This window comes from Dermochelys coriacea, chromosome 18, assembly GCF_009764565.3.
Source record: "Dermochelys coriacea isolate rDerCor1 chromosome 18, rDerCor1.pri.v4, whole genome shotgun sequence".
Classification (NCBI taxonomy): Eukaryota; Metazoa; Chordata; order Testudines; family Dermochelyidae; genus Dermochelys; species Dermochelys coriacea.
Genome location: NC_050085.1, coordinates 3272682 through 3295741, shown reverse-complemented (window position 1 = coordinate 3295741; position 23060 = coordinate 3272682). Strand labels below are relative to the sequence as shown.

The following is a 23060-nucleotide window of genomic DNA, read 5'->3' as shown; positions in this document are numbered from 1 at the left end:
TAGGGTGTTGCCTCTAACTTTTCTGTTGTCTACACACAAAACCTTCTGATGTGAGTTTAGTGGTACTTTCAACCTGGACTTGCTGGTCCAGCTTGGGGAGAGGCCGGAGGTCAGATGCCGCTTTCACTCAGGCTGGTAACTTGCTCATTTTGCATTGAGGACACAGGCTAAATCACTTGAGTGCTGATGATAGTCCTCCATTGCCTTCTCACAATTCCCCCTATGTGTCTAGAAGGACAGACAACTTCTCCCATTATTCACTGGGAAAGAATCACAAACCGACTGTGACAGGATCCACGGAGTGGAGCCTGGGACCGTGGGACCACTGTGCCCCCTTAAATCTCTCCAGCCTGGGCTTTCTCTCACAATACCTTGCTAGTGATAAGCAGTAAAGCCTCCAGGTACTGTGATCACTCAGCACAACAGAATGTGGAGCCCCACACCCAGCTGTACTGCTCCAGAGCCACTCATGAATCACACAGAGAAAGGCACTAGCACCAAATCCAACCAGCTCCCAGCTCTGTACCTCAGGAATATACCATCTTGCACTGCTCAAGATGGGCAGTGCAGATTTATTAATTGGTTCACCACTTCATCAATGGAAAGTGGACACACACCAGCCTTTGCAAAAACCTTAGCAAATTTACAACACACTTCATACAAACTCACTGGTAAAGATAAAGAGTAAAACAAATTTATTGACTACAAAAGATAGATTTTAAGTGATTGTAAGTGATAGGCAAAAAGTCAGAGTTAGTTACCAAAATAAAATAAAATAAAATAAAATAAAATATAAGCATGCAGTCTAAATTCTCAACAATATTAGACTGGGTAACATCTAGACTAAGCAGTTTTTCTCACCCCCACTGAATATTGCAGTTCATAGTGCACAGATTTCACCCTTGAAATCTGGGCCAGTCCCCTCAGTTGGAGTCTTCAGCATGTCCTTATTGCTTGCAGCATGGGTGGGTGAAAGAGAAAGGCCCAGCATGTGGCCACTGTGTTTGTTTTACACCCTCAGTCCATGTGCTTGGAAAACACAAATCCAGGCATGTTTGGGGACATTGCTGAGTCTCATGGCAAGGTTGAGCAATTCCTCTGGTGTGGCCTCATGTAGGTGAGTCATTGTATTGTCGCTCCCTTGATGGACAAGGGTTGTTGATGGGTTGATTGACACCCTACTCAGGTGTTGGCTATTTTCTTTGCTGTTGCCTCTGAGGAGCTAATATCTGGCTGATTCCCCAATTTACAGCATGTTTTAGTGACCACCATACAACACAATTCTCATAACTTCATATGCATGAATGATATACACATCTATAGATAGAGAACTGACTTTCAGCAGATCACAGATAACTTTTCCCTGATACCTTACTAGGCATGCTTTACATACAAGATCACACTCAGGTATAAATGAGGTATTTGGGAGTTACAGGGCCCTCTCCCAAGGTACAGAATGTCACAGCAACTCAGCTTATTGCAGCATAAAGAACCATGGGATGTGTCCCCAGAAGTCCTAGCAACACACACAGGTGAGTGCAGCCCCGGTGAGGACTCAATTACTCCGGTGTGGCTTTGCACTGTGGCTGCTAGGGAGTGGTGAGCGCTACACACAAGAAGTGCAGGAACATGAGGATCAGAAGTCCCCTAAGTGCCATGAGACACCATTCCAGCCCTTTTTTGGGGTGCTGGAATGGGGTCCAAGAGCATTCTGATGGACTCAGGCACTGGCGCTAAGCTAACGCGAGTGCTGAGACATGGGTACTGATCACCTGAGTTAACTTGGCCATGAAAAACCTGTCTCCTCTTAATATGCATATGTATGCACAAACACTCCAGTGCACATATAAACACATGTGCATTCGTGTGCACACACACAGAGGAACCCATCTATGTTTTAATAAAGCTGGTATATTGCTATTATGCTACTTATGATCAATTTCAGCTGAGAGAAGAAAATGTTTGTAGAGTTCCAGAACCATGGGCTACATAGCCTAGAAATGATAAACACCCCCAAAGGAGCCTTTTTCCATTTCAAATAGGCCTCAGTCATTTTTTGTCCACTTCTGCTTCTCCAATGGAACAACGTATACCCCTATCGCTTGCTTACACTCACTCTGACTGCAGGTAGTTTAACCCCATTATTCACCCTGTGTGGAGACCTGGAACCACGTGAGTTAGCCAACTGATCCCCACCCCCTCAAGCACAGACCCACAATCATTCATACCCTTAAAGTTGTTGGGGACTGGTCAAGCAGTGGAATGTTCCTGTTGAACACATTCTGTGTGCAGAGGCTGAGTGTTCAGTTTGCTGTGAGAATTGTTTACCTAACTTTTGTTTCACATTTGCCTATTAGGGATCCCTTGCAATCCTGCACTACAGTTCTGGAAACAATGGGTGAATTGCTGGATGCCTGGAAATCAAGAGGAATTTTGCCATCGACTTTAGTTGAGCCAGGACTTCATTCTCCATCTCTTGAGTTCATTGCTGGTTCTAAACAGAGTTAGCAGTACTGTGTGGGCAGCACAAATGCTGCCTGCTTGTGTGGTCGGAATGTAATGGTGCCTGCTTTGGGGGATCAGGATGTATAAATAGTGCCAGGCTAGGGTGGGGAAGTTCATTTCTCTTCAGGGCTGATGTGTCAGTGTCAACCCACTGTGCTTTGGGGTCCTGCAGTGTTCCAGATGAGTGTGATCTTCCAGCTGATGGCTTTCTGCCTGGGTCTCCTCTCCACCCTCTTCCTGGTCATAGCAACCTGCACCGATTGCTGGATGGTTAATGCTGATGATAGCTTGGAGGTGAGCAGAAAAAGAACAGTCTTTTGCTCAGTGTTCAGTGCTGTGACTAAGGCGCTGCTTCAATTTAGGAAGTATCACAGCACATCTGCATGTATTTTCATAACTGTGTCTTACATAGGAATAGATATCAGCTTAAGGTTAAATGGAAGCTTAGAATTTGGAGAATCACAATGTAGCAAAAATTGTGGCAAGCCCATGAAAGTACTGGACTGATGGTTCACAGCTGCCAATGATCCTGATACATCCCTTCCATCACTAAGTCCCCCATCTAGCCTCGACCAGGGTCCTAGGAACTGTGGGCAGTATGGGGGTTCTGTAGCAAAGCAAGGGGCAGGTAATACCATCTCTTCCCTCCCCCTGCCCTGCCTCATGGTTGCACCCCATAAAGTTGAAGATGACTTAAGGATTGGGAATAGCTGGGTAGATTCTACACACAATACAGTGAGCACACGTTGCTTTGCATTTAACATGTTTCACATATTTTATAGACTTATAGAGTTTAAGGCCAGAAGGGACCATTAGATCAAAGTCTGACCTTCTGCCAAAGAATTTCATCCAGTTACTCCTCTGTTGAGCCCAGGAACTTATGTTGGCTAACATGTATCTTCCAGAAAAGCAGCCAGTCTTGATCTAACGACATCAAAAGATAGAAAATCCACCACTCCTCTTGGTAGTTTGTTCCAAAGGTTAACCACCCTAACTGCTAAACATGTGTGCCTTTTTTCTAATTTAAATTTGTCTGGCTTTAACTTCCAGCCATCGATTCTTGTAAATCTTTCTCAGTTAGATTCTTTAGAGCCTGGCATTTTCTCCTCATGAAGATACTAATGTACCATAATCAAGTCACCTTTCATGCTTCTTTTTGATAATTTAAGATTGAGCTCTCAGACTAACACTGTAAGGTATTTTTTCAGCCCTCAAATCATTTCCATGGCTCTTCTCTGCTCCATCTCCAGTTTTGTGCCTGTGAACTACAGAGAGTTTTCAAATTGTGTCTATTGGCTGGTAGCTCAGGTTTTGCTTTCTTGGGTTAGATTAGCCCCAAAGGATCATGGGATGCTTTTTGCTTGAGTATCTCTATCTCTTTCTTTTCTCCTCTTCTAGGTCAGCCTCAAATGCCGGGGGCTGTGGAGGGAATGTGTCACCAACGTGCAAGATGGCATCAGGACTTGTGACCAGTACGATTCCATTTTAGCAGGCCATCCATGTGAGTCCTGTTTGTCATGATGAGAGTGGATGTTCAGGAACAGGGTGTGTTTACAAAAGCATATGTTACATCGTTAAGCAATTCATTGTGATTTGGAGTTTGCATTAAGCTATATGATTTGCTTCTTCCCACTGTAACAACCAATGCTTTTAAAAAAACACACATAAAAACATTCAAAACCTTAAAAACCCAAAGTGAAGTAAAACTTCATGTGAAAAATTTCCTCTCTTTTTCTTTGGTTGTTTAGATTCTTTTATAGGGGTAAGTCCCCTGCTTAGCAGTCATATTTAGATGGCATTAAAAGCTTTGATTGTGTGATGGGGTATACAAACCTCATACTGGACAACAAGGGGTTAAGGGATTATTTTGAGCTCAGCCAGGCCCACCCCACCACAATTGCAGCAAATGCTCCATCTACTGGAGGAATTAAAAACCAGGAATTAGCTCATTTGGGTGGCAGAGCTGGAGGTGAGCAGATCTGCAGCCCACAGCTCCAGCTGAGCAGAGGGAAGCTTAAAGGATCTGACATAGCTGCCCAAAGAGGTCCTACCTGAGGGAAATAGCCCACCCCAGAGACAACCAGAGAGGGAAATAGCCCCCTCTCTCCCATCTGTGGACCCTGGACATTGGTAGCCCCCTCTTACGTATTATGGTTTGGACTTCCCAACAGGGAACTAAGGTTTGAACTAAGCTGACCCGGGGGAAGGAGAAGAGGAAGTGGCCCAGGGAGGACAACCTTAAGCAGCTGGGTCGGAGCTCTGTGGAGTGGAGTGCCCAGGCTCTCCTCCCCACAGCCGCCTTGGCACACAGGGGTTGTGGCTGTGACCACTAGGCCAAGCTCCCCAACCAGACCCCAAGTGAAGACCATTACAGATTAAGACAGTGGAGGAGATGTCAGCTGGTGTCCATTCCCATAGCTCCAATGATACCAACCGAGCTTTGACCATTTATACCAGCAGAGTATCTGCCAGAGTCAGTTTTAGATGAACTTCAATTGTTCTTGTCATTATTCTGTTCACTATAAGACAAAGGCCTTATCTAAACATACAAGTTCTACCAATGGACCATACATCGATGTCAATGGTGGGCATCCCCCTGGCATCAGCTGCATTACAAGTAAAGCACGCGTCCAAACAGTGCTGTGCTGCCTGGATTGTCACATGCCGCATTGTGGGTATTTGCCTGGTACCATCGTTTTAAGTGTGGTGGAAAGGGGAAATAACTCTTCAGACATTCAGGCAGTTGTGTCTTGCGGAACATGGTGAAATCCTTGCAGAGGTGAGAAGACTGATACTAGTAACACAACAACACCGAGACATGGCTCCTACTGTGATAGCTGTATTAATTATTAATTATTATTGTTATGCCTAGGAGCCTTAGTCATGGCCCATGACCCCATTGTGTTAGGCACTGCACAAACATGAATAAAAAGACAGTTCCAGAGCTCACAGTCTAAATATAAGATAACAGATGGAAATGATGAGACACTACTGCACAGCATGATAAGCAGTTGTCTTATAATGTGGGACAATCACCCTCTTAGAAAACATATCAGGACTGAACCAGGGACCTCCACGGCTAAGCTAAACTATTACTGCTTGAGCTAAAGAGCCAAGGCTCTGCAGCTGGGGGTTGTAACAGACTCATGTCCTTTTTTGGATCGGAGCCAGAGGAGGCCCTGTAACAAACACTCACCCATGGGTTACAATAGCACACTTGTGTTACCCTAGAACAGCAGCATGCCTAACACAGAGTGATAGAAGGTGTCTGGAGTCAAATTCACACTGTCATGACTGTGATCTGTCCAGTTTTTGCTTTGTTCGCTCTTCTCAGTGAAGATCGTGGTGACGCGAGCACTGCTGATCACAGCTGACATTCTGGCGGGCTTGGCTTTGATTACACTGCTGTTGGGTCTGGACTGCATCAAGTTTCTCAAGGAAGCGCCCCATATCAAACTGAAGATGTGCTACATGGCTGGCTTAATCCTTGGCCTTGGAAGTAAGTGATCCAAAGCACTAGCAATCGGCCTTATCAATAACAAACCTGTGCAATGGAATAGGATTTGCGTCCACTGGACCTGGGAAGTAGTGATGGCTGTGGCTGGTGGAGCTGGATAGGCGAGAAGAATAGGGAGTGGGCTGGCATCAGGTCATGGTCAGGTCATGGTGGGTGCTGTGGTGTGGCGGGGGTAGGATGGAGCTGTGGTGTCTGTGATAGTCTCAACTGGAGGGAGTGGGGGTGGGGCTGATGCGTGTTGAGTTGATTGCTGTGGGGCAGCAGCTCTCAACCTTTCCAGACTACCGCACCCCTTTCAGGAGTCTGATTTCTCTTGCGTACCTTCAAGCTTCACCTCACTTAAAAACTACCTGCTTACAAAATCAGAAATAAAAATACATAAGTGTCTCACACACGCTCTTAGTGAAGAATGGCTACTGTCTCATTTTTTCCATATAAGTATAAAATAAATCAATTGGAATATAAATATTGTACATACATTTCAGTGTATAGTATATACAGCAGTATAAACAAGTCATTGGCAGTATGAAATTTTAGTTGGTACTGACTTCGCTAGGGCTTTTTATGTAGCCTGTTGTAAAGTTAGGGCAATTCACTAGATGAGCTGATGCACTCCCTGGAAGAGCTGGTACGTACCCCTGGTTGAGAACCACCGCCATAGGGCAGCAGTAGAGAGAAGCTTTCCCCCAGTTTGTCTCACAGACAGGGCACAACAAGCAGCTGCAACCGTTAGGATATATTTCTCACTGAGCTCCAATCTAGTGAGTAAACACTGCCAGCGTCTCTTCAATCTACCAAAAGTACATTCAACTGTCGTTCTGCACCTGCTGTGCTGGTAGTTGAATCTTTCCTTGATGCTGTCAAGGTGGCCAGTGTACGGCTTCATGAGCCAAGGGAGCAAGGTCCCCCAGAATCACTCTTGGCATTTTGTTATTGCCAATCTGCCAGTCACAAAAGACTGTCTCTGCTTGCAGCTTTCTGACGAATCCTGTGTTTTTACAGATGTGGGGGTGCATGTACCTTCCCTGACCATCCCCGTTGATCCACCAATGTTTGCATAAGCATAGAAAAGTAGCTCTTTCTATTAATGGACTCTGTGACAAGGCAAGCTCGTGCCAAAATAGAGGTATGCATGCTGTCTGTCACTTCACCACAGTTTGAGAACTCCATTGCTGCAAAACTATCCACTATGCCCTGCACATTGCCAAGAATCACAGTCCTGTGTAGCAGGAGATGGTAAATGGCCCTACATACTTACACGATGACTACCCCAAGAGCGGATTTTCCAACTCCAAAATGATTTCCCTCTGCCCAGTATTGCAAGGTCCAAGAGTGCAATGACTGCTTGCTTCTCCACTGTCAATACAGCTCTGATTCTGGTGTCCTTGCACTGGTGGGCAAAAGCAAGCTTGGAACACAGATCCAAGAATGTGGCCTTTCACATCTAAAAGTTCTGTAGTTGCTGCTCACCATCCCAAACTTGTATTAGAATCAGATCACAGCACACAGTGTTTGTTTCTCAGACCCAAAAGCGGTACTCCACTGTCTGCAGCTTCTTTGTGAATGACACCAACGAGTTTGAATTGTTTTTCTCTATGTCCCTCAGCAAACTGTCTTGGAAGAAATCTTCATGTCCCGAGTTGTAGTGGTACTTCCTGAGGTTCAGCACATACAGGAGAATTGCGCATTCTGTACTTGCAACATTCATGAGAATAGCGCAGAGCTCAGAGAGCCGCATGCTTCTTGTCAGACATGGCAAAGACTGAAAAGTGCTGAAAATTTGTGCGATTTAAAAAAACTATATGAAAATTATAGGCTATGGATGGTATTATGGGATGGATTCATAGATTCCAAGGCCAGAATGGACCAATGTGATCATCCAATCTGACCTCCTGCGTAACACAGGCCATAAAACTTCCCCAAAATAATCTTTTAACAACTCATTCAATCTTGATTTCAGAATGATCAGTGATGGAGAATCCATCACAACCTATGTAAATTATTCCAGTGGTTAATTACCCTCGCTATTAAAAAAGTGCATTTTATGTTCAGTCTCAATTGATCTAGCTTCAGCTTCCAGCCATTGCATTGTGGTGTATATTTCTCTGTTAGACTGAAGAGCCATTATTAAATATTTAATCCCAATATAGTTGCATATTGATTGAATCACATTCCCACTTAATCTTCTCTTTGTTAACATAAATAGATTGAGCTCCTTGAGTCTATCACTATAAGGCAGGTTTTCCAATCCTTTAATCATTCTCATGACTCTTCTCTGAGCCCTCTCCAATTTATCAACATCCTTCTTGAAATGCGGACACTAGAACTGGTTGCAGTATTCCAGTGCAGTTGCACCAATGCCAAATAAAGAGGTAAAATAATCTCTTTACTCTTCCTCAAGTTTCCCCTGTTTATCCCAAGGATTGCATTATCCCTTTTAAGCACAGAATCACACTGGCAGCTCATGGTCATCTGATTATCCATCATCATCTCCAAATCTTTTTCAGAGTCGCTGCTTCCCAGGATAGAATCCCCAATCTGGTAACTATAGCCCACATTCTTTTTTCCTAGATGTATGCATTTACATTTAGCCATATTAAAATGCATATTGTTGCTTGAGCCCAGCTTACCAAGCAGTCTAGAGTCCTTTGTATCATTATTCACTATGCTCCAATTTTTGTGTCATCTGCAAACTATATCAATGATGATTTTATGTCTTCTTCCAGGTCATGTTAAATAGTGGAGGTAGTTTGGTAATAGTGTAGTTGATTTTTCTCTGCTAGGTTTACCTTCCGAGATAAAAAGCTCAGGGATGGAGCTGATTGCAGGGCCCTACCTGTTGAGATAATACGCACCTATGGCAAAGTTCGAGATGCTAGCCTTGCTCATAAATGGTTTAGTGCGATATGGATGAATCAGGGTAGAGGCTGAGGTGAATGCACTCATCAGTTGATCAAAGGCCAATGGAGCCTCTGTGGACTAGACAAACCAGGTCCCCTTTTGCAAGAGTGCCATTAGGGGTACAACCAGGCTAGAGAATCTTTTAATGAAATCACTAGATATTGGCAAACCTCAGGAATTGCTGCACTCCATATACATCCTTGGGTGCAGCACAATTGGCTATTACTGCCATGAGTCCCTGGTGAGTCCCTCGGGACTTCTAAGGTGTCCTTATTGAACTCATGTTTTACAAGCAACGTGTAGAGGTGGTTTTGGCAGAATCTCTCAAAGACAGTGTGCACATGATGATTCTGGCAGTCCGGACTTTCAGTGAAAATGAGGATGTCATTCAGGCAGCCATCGACACAGGCACAGTGGCATAGGAGCCAGAAATAGAGCTGAAAGGTGGGGGAGTTTGAGGAAGTTGTTTGGGGAAGGGACTGTGCAGTGGTCAGGTTTTGTCTTGGTGTTTGGTTTTTTGCTTTTGTTTGTTTGTTCCCTTGACAGGCACTTAGGCAGGAAGGCAGCAGTGGTAGTGACATAAGGAATGGAAGAGACAGTGAAGATGACCAGATGTGGAAGCTGTGGGATGTACATTATCATGGAACGGGTACCCAAAAAGAGGGTTGTTTGTATGAAGTGCTTCCTGACAGAGCTGATGGAAGAGAAAATCTGAGGTTTGGAGATGCAGTTGGAAACTATGGTTGAGTTTTGAAGGGGAGCTAATGTAAAAAGCTAATGTATTCAATGCTTTTTTTGCCTCTGTCTTCAGGAACAAGGTCAGCTCCCAGTCTACTGCACTGGGCAGCACAGCATGGGGGGGAGGTGACCAGCCCTCTTTGGAGAAAGAAGTGGTTCGGGACTATTTAAAAAAGCTGGACAAGCACAAATCCATGGGCCCAGATGCGCTGCATCCAAGGGTGCTAAAGAAGTTGGCGGATGAGATTGCAGAGCCATTGGCCATTATCTTTGAAAACTCATGGCAATCGGGGGAGGTCCCAGACGACTGGAAAAAGGCTAATGTAGTGCCTGTCTTTAAAAAAGGGAAGGAGGAGGATCCTGGGAACTACAGGCCAGTCAGCCTCACTTCATTCCTTGGAAAAATCATGGAGCACGTCCTCAAGGAATCAATTCTGAAGCACTTAGAGGAGAGGAAAGTGATCAGGAACAGCCAGCATGGATTCACCAAGGGCAAGTCATGCCTGACTAATCTGATTGCCTTCTATGATGAGATAACTGTCTCTGTGGATGAGGGGAAAGCAGTAGATGTGTTATTCCTGGACTTTAGCTTTTGATACGGTCTCCCACAGTATTCTTGCCAGCAAGTTAAAGAAGTATGGGCTGGATGAATGTACGATAAGGTGGATAGAATCTGGCTAGATCATTGGGCTCAACGGGTAGTGATCAATGGCTCCTTGTCCAGTTGATAGCCGGTATAAAGCAGAGTGCCCCAAGGGTCGGTCCTGGGGCCGGTTTTGTTCAATATTTTCATTAATGATCAGGAAGATGGTGTGGATTGCACCCTCAGAAAGTTTGCAGATGACACTAAACTGGGAGAAGAGGTAGATACACTGGAGGGTAGGGATAGGATACAGAGGAACCTAGACAAATTAGAGGACTGGGCCAAAAGAAATCTGGTGAGGTTCAAGGACAAGGACAAGTGCAGAGTCCTGCACTTAGGATGGAAGAATCCCATGCACCACTACAGACTAGGGACCAAATGGCTAGGCAATAGTTCTGCAGAAAAGGACCTCGGGGTTACAGTGAACGAGAAGTTGGATATGAGTCAACAGTGTGCCCTCATTGCCAAGAAGGCTAACGGCATTTTGGGCTGAAGGGGCATTGCCAGCAGATCAAGGGACGTGATCATTCCCCTCTATTCGACATTAGTGAGGTCTCATCTGGAGAATTGTGTCCAGTTTTGGGCCCCACACTACAAGAAGGATGTGGAAAAACTGGAAAGCGTCCAGCGGAGGACAACAAAAATGATTAGGGGACTGGAAGACATGATTTATGAGGAGAGGCTGAGGGAACTGGGATTATTTAGTCTGCAGACGAAAAGAATGAGGGGGGATTTGATAGCTGCTTTCAACTACCTGAAAGGGGGTTCCAAAAAGTATGGATCTAGACTGTTCTCATACCAGTGAATGACAGAACAAGGAGCAATGGTCTCAAGTTGCAGTGGGGGAGGTTTAGGTTGGATATTAGGAACAATATTTTCACTAGGAGGGTGGTGAAGCACTGGAATACGTTACCTAGGGAGGAACCTCCTTTCTTTGAGGTTTTTAAGGTCAGGCTTGATAAAGCCCTGGCTGGGATGATTTAGTTGGGGATTGGTCCTGCTTTGAGCAGGGGGTTGGACTAGATGACCTCCTGAGGTCCCTTCCAACTCTGTTATTCTATGATTCTTTGGGTGAGGAAAGTGACCAGTGGAAGCAAGTGACTCTGAGAACCAGGTAGAGGAAAAGACTGGCTAGTGAAGAAGAAATAGAGCTCAGGAACAGGTTTGCTGAGCTGGAAAATGAAGAAGGGGTACATCAGGCAGTAACAGAAGGTGTACAGGTCAGAAAGAAGAGAAAAGCGGCTAGTCCTATAAGAAGAGGGGACGAGTCAGTGGAGAGAGTCAGAGTTCAGAGCCCCAGGAGACTACAGGATGAGTCACGGAAGACTGCAAGGGGGAACAAAAGATGAGAGGACTTGCAGCCAGAAAGAACAGGAAGTAGGCTGGAGAACCACACCAACACCAGGAAGGGACAGGTCTACAAAGAACAGACAAGCATGTCACCAGAGCTGATCCAGAGAATAGAAGGGTGTGTTGTTTGCTTAGAGCTGAGATAGGGGATGTGAACCTGAGGCTCAAGAGTATCCTAATGAGAGCAGGACAGAATTCACTGATTGTCCTTCACATAGGAACCAATGATACTGCTAGATTCTCACTCAAATGCATCAAGGGAGACTATGCCAGGCTGGGGAAGACACTCAAAGATATGGAGGCTCTGTGGATCTTCAGCGGGATTCTACCTGTCTCTAGAGAAGGAGAGTGAAGAGAAAGTAAGATTATGATGTTCAACAGATGGCCCAAGCAGCTATGAGGGCAGCTTTGGGATGTTCAACCACTGGGAGGCATTCATGGACAGAGAACTGTTCTCATGCGATGGACTCCACTGGAGGAGGGAGAGAAATAGAATTCTGCAATGGAGGTTGGCATAACTGATTAAAAGAGCTTTAAATTAGGAACTCAGAGGAGAAGGAGATGCTCATGTAATCTCCATGTCTGATCTAATATTGACTGGGAGGAAAATCAAGTAGAAAGGATACAGCAAAGGAGAAAAGAAGAGCAGTGAGCAGGAGAATGGACATTAAGATGAAATAAAGTGCTGATACCAGTGAAGCTAACAGTCAGGTAGGCAATACTGACAGTAGAATGATTTTATCCAGTTGGGTGAGGAAGGTGGGCGAAGCCAAGTAGAAACAGCTAATATGTTTATACACCAACATAAGGAGCCTGGGTAACAAAATGGAGGACTAGTGCTACTGGTGCAGGAAATGAAGCTAGACAATATAGGGATAACAACAACATGGTGGAATAGTGGTCAGGACTGGAGTACAGGTTTTAAAGGGTATATGCTGTTCAGAAAAGACAAAAATAAAGGTAAAGATGGTGGAATAGTACAGTATATTAATGATGAGGTAGACTGTTAAGAAATTCAAAGTGATGCGATGGATAAAACAGCAATTATTTGGGTCAAAAACACTCTGGGGAAGAAAGCTAACAGATTGTCCTGGGATAAAAAGAAAAGGAGTACTTGTGGCACCTTAGAGACTAACAAATTTATTAGAGCATAAGCTTTCGTGAGCTACAGCTCACTTCATCGGATGCATTTGGTGGAAAAAAGAAGTTTTTTGCTTATGAAAGCTTATGCTCTAATAAATTTGTTAGTCTCTAAGGTGCCACAAGTACTCCTTTTCTTTTTGCGAATACAGACTAACACAGCTGCTACTCTGTCCTGGGATAGTGATTGAGATATGCTACAGAAACCGATGATCTGAGTTGAATATTGATAGAGATGTCTTTAATGGTTTTAATAACTACTACTGGGAACTGTGTGATTATGGGAGGCTTTAATGTCCCTGATATAGACTAGAGGACAAGTGCTACACACAATAGTGGGCCCCAGATTTTTGTGGATGTGATAGTTCCCCGATTTCTTCACCAAATAGTCACTGAACCAACAAGAGATTATGCCATTTTAGATTTGGTATTGGTGAGCAGTGAGGACCCCATAGAAGAACTGGTTGTAGGGAGCAACCTTAGTTCGAGTGATCATGAGTTAATTCAATTTAAACTAAATGGAAGGATAAGCAAAAATAGGTCTGCAACTAAGGTCCTTGATTTCAAAAGGGTAAACTTTAAAAAATTAAGGGAATTAATTAGGGACGTGGACTGGACTGAAGAACTCAAGGATCTGAATGTGGAGGAGGTTTGGAATTACTTTTAGTCAAAGTTGCAGAAACTATCTGACGCCTGCATCCTAAGCAAGGGGAATAAATTAACAGGGCAGGGTTGCAGACCAAGCTGGATGAGCAAGCATCTCAAACAGATGAAAGCAGAAAGCCTACCAGAAATGGAAGATGAGATGCATTAGCAAGGAACACTACCTCTTGGAGGTCAGAAAGTATATGAGAAAACTGAGAGCTGCCAAAAGCCAGCAGAGTTGGACCTTGCAAAGGAGAGTAAAACCAATAGTAAAAAGTTCTATAGCTATAAAAATAAAAAGAAAACAAATACAGAAGTGGGAACGCTAAACACTGAGGATGGGGTGGAGATTAATGATAATCTATGCATGGCCCAACACATAAATAACTTGCCTCAGTTTTAATGAGTATAATTGTAACCCTTCTGCCTGTTCAAATTGGCAGCAACAAGGACCGGGTTCAGTATCTAGGGGTTCAGTTCCAATAACACAATTCAAAACCAGCTCGAGCCCCCACCCAGTGACCTGGGACAAATATAAACCACCACCACCACCCCGGGCGCCTCTAAGAGCCTCTCAGAAGCACAGAGTCAGAGTGTGGCAAAAGCCTTTTAATAACAGAGAGAAACAATGTGGCATTATGTTGGGGAAAAACCATCAACAGGATTCATAACACAACCCATGAGCAAAAATTCACCCCAAGCAAATTGGGCTTTATCCTTTCCCTTTGGTTCTTGAGTCTAGCAACCCAAAAGTCACCCAAAGTCCCAAAAGTCCAACAACCCCAAAGTCCAGCAACCCAAAAGTCTGTCCTTTGTGAGTCCAGAGTTCAAAAGTTCATCTGCAGAGTTCCAGCCTGTGTGGAAATTGGGGGGATGTAAAGGGGCACTTTACATGCTCCCAACAGCCAACTGCCCTGCCTCTCTGTGGGTTTCTGCTGCAGCCTTCACAGCCAGCTGCTCCTCTCCAGTAGCCATCCTTCAAGCCACTCACCAATATATCTTCAGACCCCCTACTACTTAACACAGTACTCAGTGATTTCAGCTCATAGTAGGGGAAGCACCAGTGGTGGTGCACCATTGGCCCAAAGTGAATTAAGCTCTGCAATCTGTAACCAGACTCCTAGTGGAATTAAAAGAGGCGAGGCGAGGCGAGGCGAGGCGAGGCGAGGCGAGGCGAGGCGAGGCGAGGCGAGGCGAGGCGAGGCGAGGCGAGGCGAGGCGAGGCGAGGCGAGGCGAGGCGAGGCGAGGCAGCCTATCCCTATCCTCTCTCCATTCATTGAGAATTAGAACCCATGTCCCTTGCCTAGCGAGTCCTAATTAGTTGATGGCGAGTCCCTCCATCATAACAAAAGCCAAGTATAGTTCCACTGTCCTTTATTTACATAATCAGGATAATAACATTTTATTCTTCCTGCCCCAAATAACAGAGAAACTGGAGATCTCACAGCAGCAAAAGTGACCATCTAGGTGGGGTGGGTGTGCCTATGCAAATGAGATCAGCCCCCAAAGTTCTTTTCCATGACCCACCACAACATGTCAGAGTAGAACTCATCCTGACTCTGCTTACATAATGAAGAGCTTAGGGGTAGTGGCAGGGTAGTTAATGGGAAAGACGATATGGAATTAGATATTACCACATCCGAAGTGGAAGTCCAATTCAAACATCTTAATGGGACTAAATCAGGGGGCCTGGATAATCTCCATCCAAGTATATTAAAGAAACTGGCACATGAAATTGAAAGCCCAATAGCAAGGACTTTTCATGCTCAGGGTGTCATGCCCTATGACTTGAGAGTTGCTAATATAGTTCTATTTTAAAAAAAAGGAAAAAATGTGATTGGGGAAACTACAGGCCTGTTAGTTTGACCACAACTGTATGCAAGGTCTTGGAACAAATATTGAAAGAGAAAATCATTGAAGACATAGAGGTAACTGGTAATTGTGATAAAATACAACAAAAGGTAGATCATGCCAGACCAACCTGATCTTCTACTTTGAGAAGATAATTGATATTTATTTATTTTTTGCTGACAAAGGAAATGCAGTAGATCTCATCTACCTGAATTTCAGTAAGGCATTTGATACAGTTCCAAATAGGAAATTAATAGTTAAATTGGAGGAGACAGACAGCTGCAGCAGCACAGGAGCTAGCAAACAGAGCTCTAAACAGGGGAGTTTGAGTGGGAGTTTGCAAGGGGAGTTTGTATTGTGGTGCTTGTTTGGGGTTTGCTTTTGCTGGGGGTGTGGTCTTTTTGGTGTGGCTTGTGTTTCCCAGATTAACAGGATTTAGGTGGGAAGGAGATGACAGATACAGAGGAAGCTGTGGGAGTGACTCCTGCAGTGAAAGACACATTGAGGATGACTGGATGTGGAAGCTGTGGTATGTACATGATCCTGGAGGGGGGAACCGGTAAGAGTTTTGTCTGCATGAAATGCCGTCTGATAGAGCTGATGGAGGAAAAGATCCGAGGTTTGGAGATGCAGGTGGAAAGTCTGGTTGAGTTTAGGAAGGGGTTTGAGCAGATGATGGAGCAAAGATATGAGGTATCTGAAGGGAAAAGCTCAGACTCACGGATGGAAGCAGGGCTGGGGAATTTTGAGGAGAGACTGGATGAGGAAAGTGGTCAGTGGAAACATGTGACTCAAAGAACCAGGCAGAGAAAAAGACGGGCTAGTGAAGGAGAAATAGAGCTTAGGAACAGGTTTGCAGAGTTGGAAAATGAAGAAGGGGCTCAGCAGGTAGTCGCTGAAGGTGGAAGGGTAAGGAAGAAGAGAAGAGAGGCTAGCCCTATAGAAAAAGGGGAAGAGTCAAGGGAGACTACACCAAATATGAGCCCCAGGAGGATATAGGATGGGTTGAAGAGAATTGTAAGGGAAAATAGGAATGGAAAGAACTTGCAGCCAGAGGGAACAGGGGAGAGACTGGAGAATAGCACTGTCACCAGGAAAAGGCAGGTCTATGTGATCGGGGACTCTTTATTGAGAAGAATAGACAGGCCTGTAACTAGAGCTGATCCTGAGAATAGAAGGGTGTGCTGTCTTCCGGGTGCTAAGATAAGGGATGTAGACCTGAGGTTGAAAAGGATCCTCAAGGGAGCGGGAAAGAATCCCCTAATTATCCTTCATGTGGGAACAAATGATACAGCCAGATTCTCGCTGGAAAGTATCAAGGGAGACTATGCTAGGCTGGGGAAGACGCTTAAGGAAATTGAGGCTCAGGTGATCTTTAGCGGGATCCTTCCTGTTCCTAGAGAAGGGCAACAAAGGTGTGACAAGATTATGACTGTCAACAGATGGCTTAGGCAGTGGTGCTATAAGGAGGGCTTTGGGATGTATGGCCACTGGGAGGCATTCACGGACAGCGGTCAGTTCTCTCGGGATGGACTTCATCTGAGTAGGGAAGGAAATAGACTTCTAGGATCGAGGCTGGCACAACTGATAAAGAGAGCTTTAAACTAGGAATTGGGGGGAGATGGATGGGAGATGTCCGGAAAATCTCCACGCCAGATTTTAGCATTGAGAGGGAAGAAGATGAAGTAAGAAAGGATACAGCCATGGGTAGGAGAATGTATATAAGGAGCGAGGGCGGTGTGGATACTAGTCTAATAGGTTATAATGGCTGTAGAATGACTGTGCCTAATAGGGTACAAAATGTGAGCGAGGCCAAACAGCAAAAATTAAGATGTTTATACACCAATGCGAGGAGTCTAGGTAACAAAATGGAGGAACTAGAGCTACTGGTGCAGGAAGTGAAACCAGATATTATAGGGATAACAGAAACATGGTGGAATAGTAGTCATGACTGGACTACAGGTATTGAAGGGTATGTGCTGTTTAGGAAAGACAGAAACAAAGGTAAAGGGGGTGGAGTAGCATTGTATATCAACGATGAGTTAGAATGTAAAGAAATAAGAAGCGATGCAATGGATAAGACAGAGTCTGTCTGGGCAAAAATTACATTGGGGAAGAAAACTAGAAAAGCCCCTCCTATGATAGTGCTTGGGGTGTGCTATAGACCTCCGGGATCTAATTTGGTTATGGATAGAGCCCTTTTTGATGTCTTTAATAAAGTAAATACTAATGGAAACTGCGTGATCATGGGAGACTTTAACTTCCCAGATATAGACTGGAGGACCAGTGCTAGTAATAATAATAGGGCTCAGATTTTCCTAGATGCGATAGCTGATGGATTCCTTCAACAAGTAGTTGCTGAACCGACTAGAGGGGATGCCATTTTAGATTTAATTTTGGTGAGTAGCGAGGACCTCATAGAAGAAATGGTTGTAGGGGACAATCTTGGCTCAAGTGATCATGAGCTAATTCAGTTCAAACTAAATGGAAGGATTAACAAAAATAAATCTGCAACTAGGGTTTTTGATTTCAAAAGGGCTGACTTTCAAAAATTAAGGCAATTGGTTAGGGAAGTGGATTGTACTGAAGAACTTATGGATCTAAAGGCAGTTGAGGCCTGGGATTACTTTAAATCAAAACTGCAGAAGCTATCGGAAGCCTGTATCCCAAGAAAGGGGAAAAAATTCATAGGAAGGAGTTGTAGACCAAGCTGGATGAGCAAGCATCTTAGAGAGGTGATTAAGAAGAAGTAGAAAGCATACAGGGAGTGGAAGATGGGAGGGATCAGCAAGGAAACCTACCTAATTGAGGTCAGAAGATGTAGGGATAAAGTCAGAGAGGCTAAAAGTCGAGTAGAGTTGGACCTTGCAAAGGGAATTAAAACCAATAGTAAAAGGTTCTATAGCCATATAAATAAGAAGAAAACTAAGAAGGAAGAAGTGGGGCCGCTTAACACTGAGGATGGAGCGGAGGTTAAAGATAATCTAGTCATGGCCCAATATCTAAACAAATACTTTGCCTCAGTCTTTAATAAGGCTAAAGAGGATCTTGGGGATAATGGTAGCATGACAAATGGGAAGGAGGATATAGAGGTAGATATTACCATATCAGAGGTAGAAGCGAAACTGAAACAGCTTAATGGGACTAAATCGGGGGGCCCAGATAATCTTCATCCAAGAATATTAAAGGAATTGGCACCTGAAATTGCAAGCCCATTAGCAAGAATTTTTAATGAATCTGTAAACTCAGGAATAGTACCGAATGATTGGAGAATTGCTAATATAGTTCCTATTTTTAAGAAAGGGAAAAAAAGTGATCCAGGTAACTACAGGCCAGTTAGTTTGACATCTGTAGTATGCAAGGTCCTGGAAAAAATTTTGAAGGAGAAATTAGTTAAGGACATTGAAGTCAATGGTAAATGGGACAAAATACAACATGGTTTTACAAAAGGTAGATCGTGCCAAACCAACCTAATCTCCTTTTTTGAAAAAGTAACAGATTTTTTAGATAAAGGAAATGCAGTGGATCTAATTTACCTAGATTTCAGTAAGGCATTTGATACCGTGCCACATGGGGAATTATTAGTTAAATTGGAGAAGATGGGGATCAATATGAACATCAGAAGGTGGATAAGGAATTGGTTAAAGGGGAGACTGCAACGGGTCCTACTGAAAGGCGAACTGTCAGGTTGGAGGGAGGTTACCAGTGGAGTTCCTCAGGGATCGGTTTTGGGACCAATCTTATTTAATCTTTTTGTTACTGACCTTGGCACAAAAAGTGGGAGTGTGCTAATAAAGTTTGCAGATGATACAAAGCTGGGAGGTATTGCCAATTCGGAGAAGGATCGGGATATTATACAGGAGGATCTGGATGACCTTGTAAACTGGAGTAATAGTAATAGGATGAAATTTAATAGTAAGAAGTGTAAGGTTATGCATTTAGGGATTAATAACAAGAATTTTAGTTATAAGCTGGGGACGCATCAATTAGAAGTAACGGAAGAGGAGAAGGACCTTGGAGTATTGGTTGATCATAGGATGACTATGAGCTGCCAATGTGATATGGCTGTGAAAAAAGCTAATGCGGTTTTGGGATGCATCAGGAGAGGCATTTCCAGTAGGGATAAGGAGGTTTTAGTACCGTTATACAAGGCACTGGTGAGACCTCACCTAGAATACTGTGTGCAGTTCTGGTCTCCCATGTTTAAAAAGGATGAATTCAAACTGGAGCAGGTACAGAGAAGGGCTACTAGGATGATCCGAGGAATGGAAAACTTGTCTTATGAAAGGAGACTTAAGGAGCTTGGCTTGTTTAGCCTAACTAAAAGAAGGTTGAGGGGAGATATGATTGCTCTCTATAAATATATCAGAGGGATAAATATAGGAGAGGGAGAGAAATTATTTAAGCTCAGCACCAATGTGGACACAAGAACAAATGGGTATAAACTGGCCACCAGGAAGTTTAGACTTGAAATCAGACGAAGGTTTTTAACCATCAGAGGAGTGAAGTTTTGGAATAACCTTCCAAGGGAAGCAGTGGGGGCAAAAGATCTATCTGGTTTTAAGATTCTACTCGATAAGTTTATGGAGGAGATGGTATGATGGGATAATGGGATTTTGGTAAGTAACTGATCTTTAAATATTCAGGGTAAATAGGCCAAATCCCCTGAGATGGGATCTTATATGGATGGGATCTGAGTTACTATAGAAAATTCTTTCCTGGGTATCTGGCTGGTGAATCTTGCCCATATGCTCAGGGTTTAGCTGATTGCCATATCTGGGGTCGGGAAGGAATTTTCCTCCAGGGCAGATTGGAGAGGCCCTGGAGGTTTTTCGCCTTCCTCTGTAGCATGGGGCATGGTTGACTGGAGGGAGGCTTCTCTGCTCCTTGAAGTTTTGAACCATGATTTGAGGACTTCAATAGCTCAGACATGGGTGAGGTTTTTCATAGGAGTGGTGGGTGACATTCTGTGGCCTGCGCTGTGCAGGAGGTCGGACTAGATGATCAGAGTGGTCCCTTCTGACCTTAGTATCTATGAATCTATGAAATTGGAGGAGATGGGATTAATATGAGAATTGAAAGGTGGATAAAGAACTGGTTAAAGGGGAGACTGCAATGGGTCATACTTAAAGGTGAACTGTCAGGCTGGAAAGATGTTACTAGTAGATTTACTCAGGGATTGGTCATGGGACCTGTCTTTTTAAACATTTTTATTAATGACTTTGGCACAAAAAGTGGGAGTGTACTCAAAAATTTGCAGATGACACAAGATGGGAGGTATTTCCAATACGGAGGAGGACCAAAATATCATATCAGACTTCGATGACTTTGAAAATTGGAGTAATAGAAATGGGATGAAATTTAATAGTGCAAAGTACAAGGTCATGCACTTAGGGACTAACAAGAATTTTTGCTGTAAACTGGGGATTTATCAGTTGGAATTGAAAGAGGAGGAGAAAGACCTGGGTGCATTGGTTGATCATAGGATGGCTATGAGTGACCAAGGAGTACTTGTGGCACTTTAGAGACTAACAAGGTGCCACAAGTACTCCTTTTTTTTTTGCGAATACAGACTAACACGGCTGCTACTCTGAAACCTATGAGTGACCAGTGTGATGGGGCTGTGAAAATGGCTAATACAGTCCTAGAATGCATCAGGCAAGGTATTTCCAGTAGAGAAAAGGAAGTGTTAGTACCATTATTCAAGGCACTGGTGAGTCCTCATCTGGAGTATTGTGTGCAATTCTGGTCTCCCATATTTAAGAAAGAAGAATTCAGACTGAAACAGGTGCAGAGAAGGGCTACTAAGATGATCTGAGGAATGGAAAACCAACCTTAAGAGAGGAGACTCAAAGATCTTGGCTTGTTTAGGCTAACCAAATGAAGGCTGGGGGGAGCTATGATTGCTCTCTATAAATACATCAGAGGGATAAATACCAGGAAGGGGGAAGAGTTATTTAAGTTAAGCAACAATGTTGACACAAGAACAAATGGATATAAACTGGCCATCAATAAGTTTAGGCTTGAAATTAGACAAAAGTTTCTAACCATCAGAGAAGTGAAGTTCTGGAACAGCCTCCTAAGGGGAGCAGTAGGGGCAAAATAAACCCTAACTGGCTTCAGGAAAGAGCTTGATACATTTATAGAGGGGCTGGTATGATGACACTGCCTACAATGGCATGTAGCCAACCTGCAACTGCTGGTAAATATCTTCAACGGACGGTGATGGGACACTAGATGGGGAGGCTCTGAGTAATTACAGAGCCTCCCCATCAAGCCTACAGAGAATTCTTTCCCAGGTGTCTGACTGGGGAGTCTTGCCCATATGCCCAGGGTCTAACTGATCGCCATATTTGGGATCAGACAGGAATTTTCCCCTGTGTCAGATTGGCAGAGACGCTGGGATTTGTTGCCTTCCTCTGTAGCCTGGGCCATGGGTCACTTGCAGATTTAAGCTAGTGTAAATGGTGGATTCTCGGTAATTTGAAGTCTTAAAATCATGATTTAAAGACTTCAGTAACTTAGCTAGAGAGTATGGGTATATTACAGGAGTGGGTAGGTGAGGTTCTATGGCCTAGATGATCATTATGAGTCTATAAAGTCTAAGAGTCTATAAGGTAATTGGTCCAGAAGGTCCTCAAAGGTGTCATTGATTAAACGCTTGAAAGTTGCTGCGGTGCTGAACAATCCAAATGGCATGACAAAATACTCAAAGTGACCATAGCTGGTACAGAAGGCAGTCTTCCAATCAGATCCTTCCCAGGTTAAAAGCTCTGTGGAGGTCCAACTTTGTGAAGATCTTGGCAGAGTGGAATCTTTTGAACAACTCATTAATAAGTGGTGAGAAGAACCTGTTTTGGATTGTAATCTTGTTCAGCACTTGGTAGTCCACCCAAGGCTGAAGGAAACAGTCTTTCTTTGCCAGAAAGATGACTGGACCCCCCACTGGGGAGGTGGAGGAGTGAATGAACTGCAGGTTTTCCTTGAGATATTTTGGGAATATCTGTACTTCAGATTTGGAGAGGGAGTAGTTGTGCCCAGAGGGACCCTCTGCTTCTGGCTGGAGGTCGATGGGGCTGTCATACCAGCAATTAGGCAGTTAGGTGTTTGCTTTCTTATTGTTGGAAACATCAGCATAGAGTTGATATTTAATAGGAATCCCTGGAGCCATTGGGGAGGTCCTAGGGGTTGCCAAGTTTGGCTTTGGATCCTCTGTTCACATCTCTGACTTCTCTGGAGGACCAAGTAAGCCACAATGGGTTGCTGGCCCTGGCTTGGCTCTCAGGAAGCAGGATTGTCTGCAAGATGGGGAATCAAAGTGTATCATGCCTGACTGCCATGAGCTGCACAGCTCATGGCAACGAGCCCAACTGATGAGTGAGATGCATGAATTAGCCCAAACTGGAGGATTCCTAGGTAGCCTGAAAGGATAATTACCTCTTAGGGAGACATCTGGTGTGTGACTGGTCCTGATGAAAGGAGTGACCTATCTATGGACTCTGCTAACTTGTGGGGTTGCACTGGATGGGGTTATTATGTGCTTGGGAAAACTCCAGATCCATGAATCTGCCTGAGGCAACTGACTCCACCAGGTGTTGGGGTGTTGGGCATTGCAGGGTGCCAGAGCCAAAGAGGGAACTGGAGATGTGTTGGACATTGCTTGCCTATCACCAGGGTACTGGTATCTGAGTGTTGATGTGGGCTGCTGGGAAGAGGGGAAGGTGCCAACCCAGCCCAGCTCTGCTACTAGGACTGCAGCTTGACATTTC

General features: G+C 44.2%; 1 protein-coding gene across 1 annotated transcript in view; it reads left to right on the top strand.

The window, feature by feature from the left end:
- Positions 1 to 2679: 2679 nt before the first annotated feature.
- Positions 2680 to 23060, top strand: part of LOC119845220 (claudin-16-like) — a 32598-nt gene continuing 12217 nt past the window's right edge. Inside the window, exons 1-3 of the mRNA XM_038377193.2 lie at positions 2680 to 2799; positions 3904 to 4006; positions 5840 to 6004. Coding sequence (XP_038233121.1) covers positions 2686 to 2799; positions 3904 to 4006; positions 5840 to 6004 — 382 coding nt within the window. The 5' untranslated portion in view covers positions 2680 to 2685. The remainder of the gene's footprint in view (positions 2800 to 3903; positions 4007 to 5839; positions 6005 to 23060) is intronic.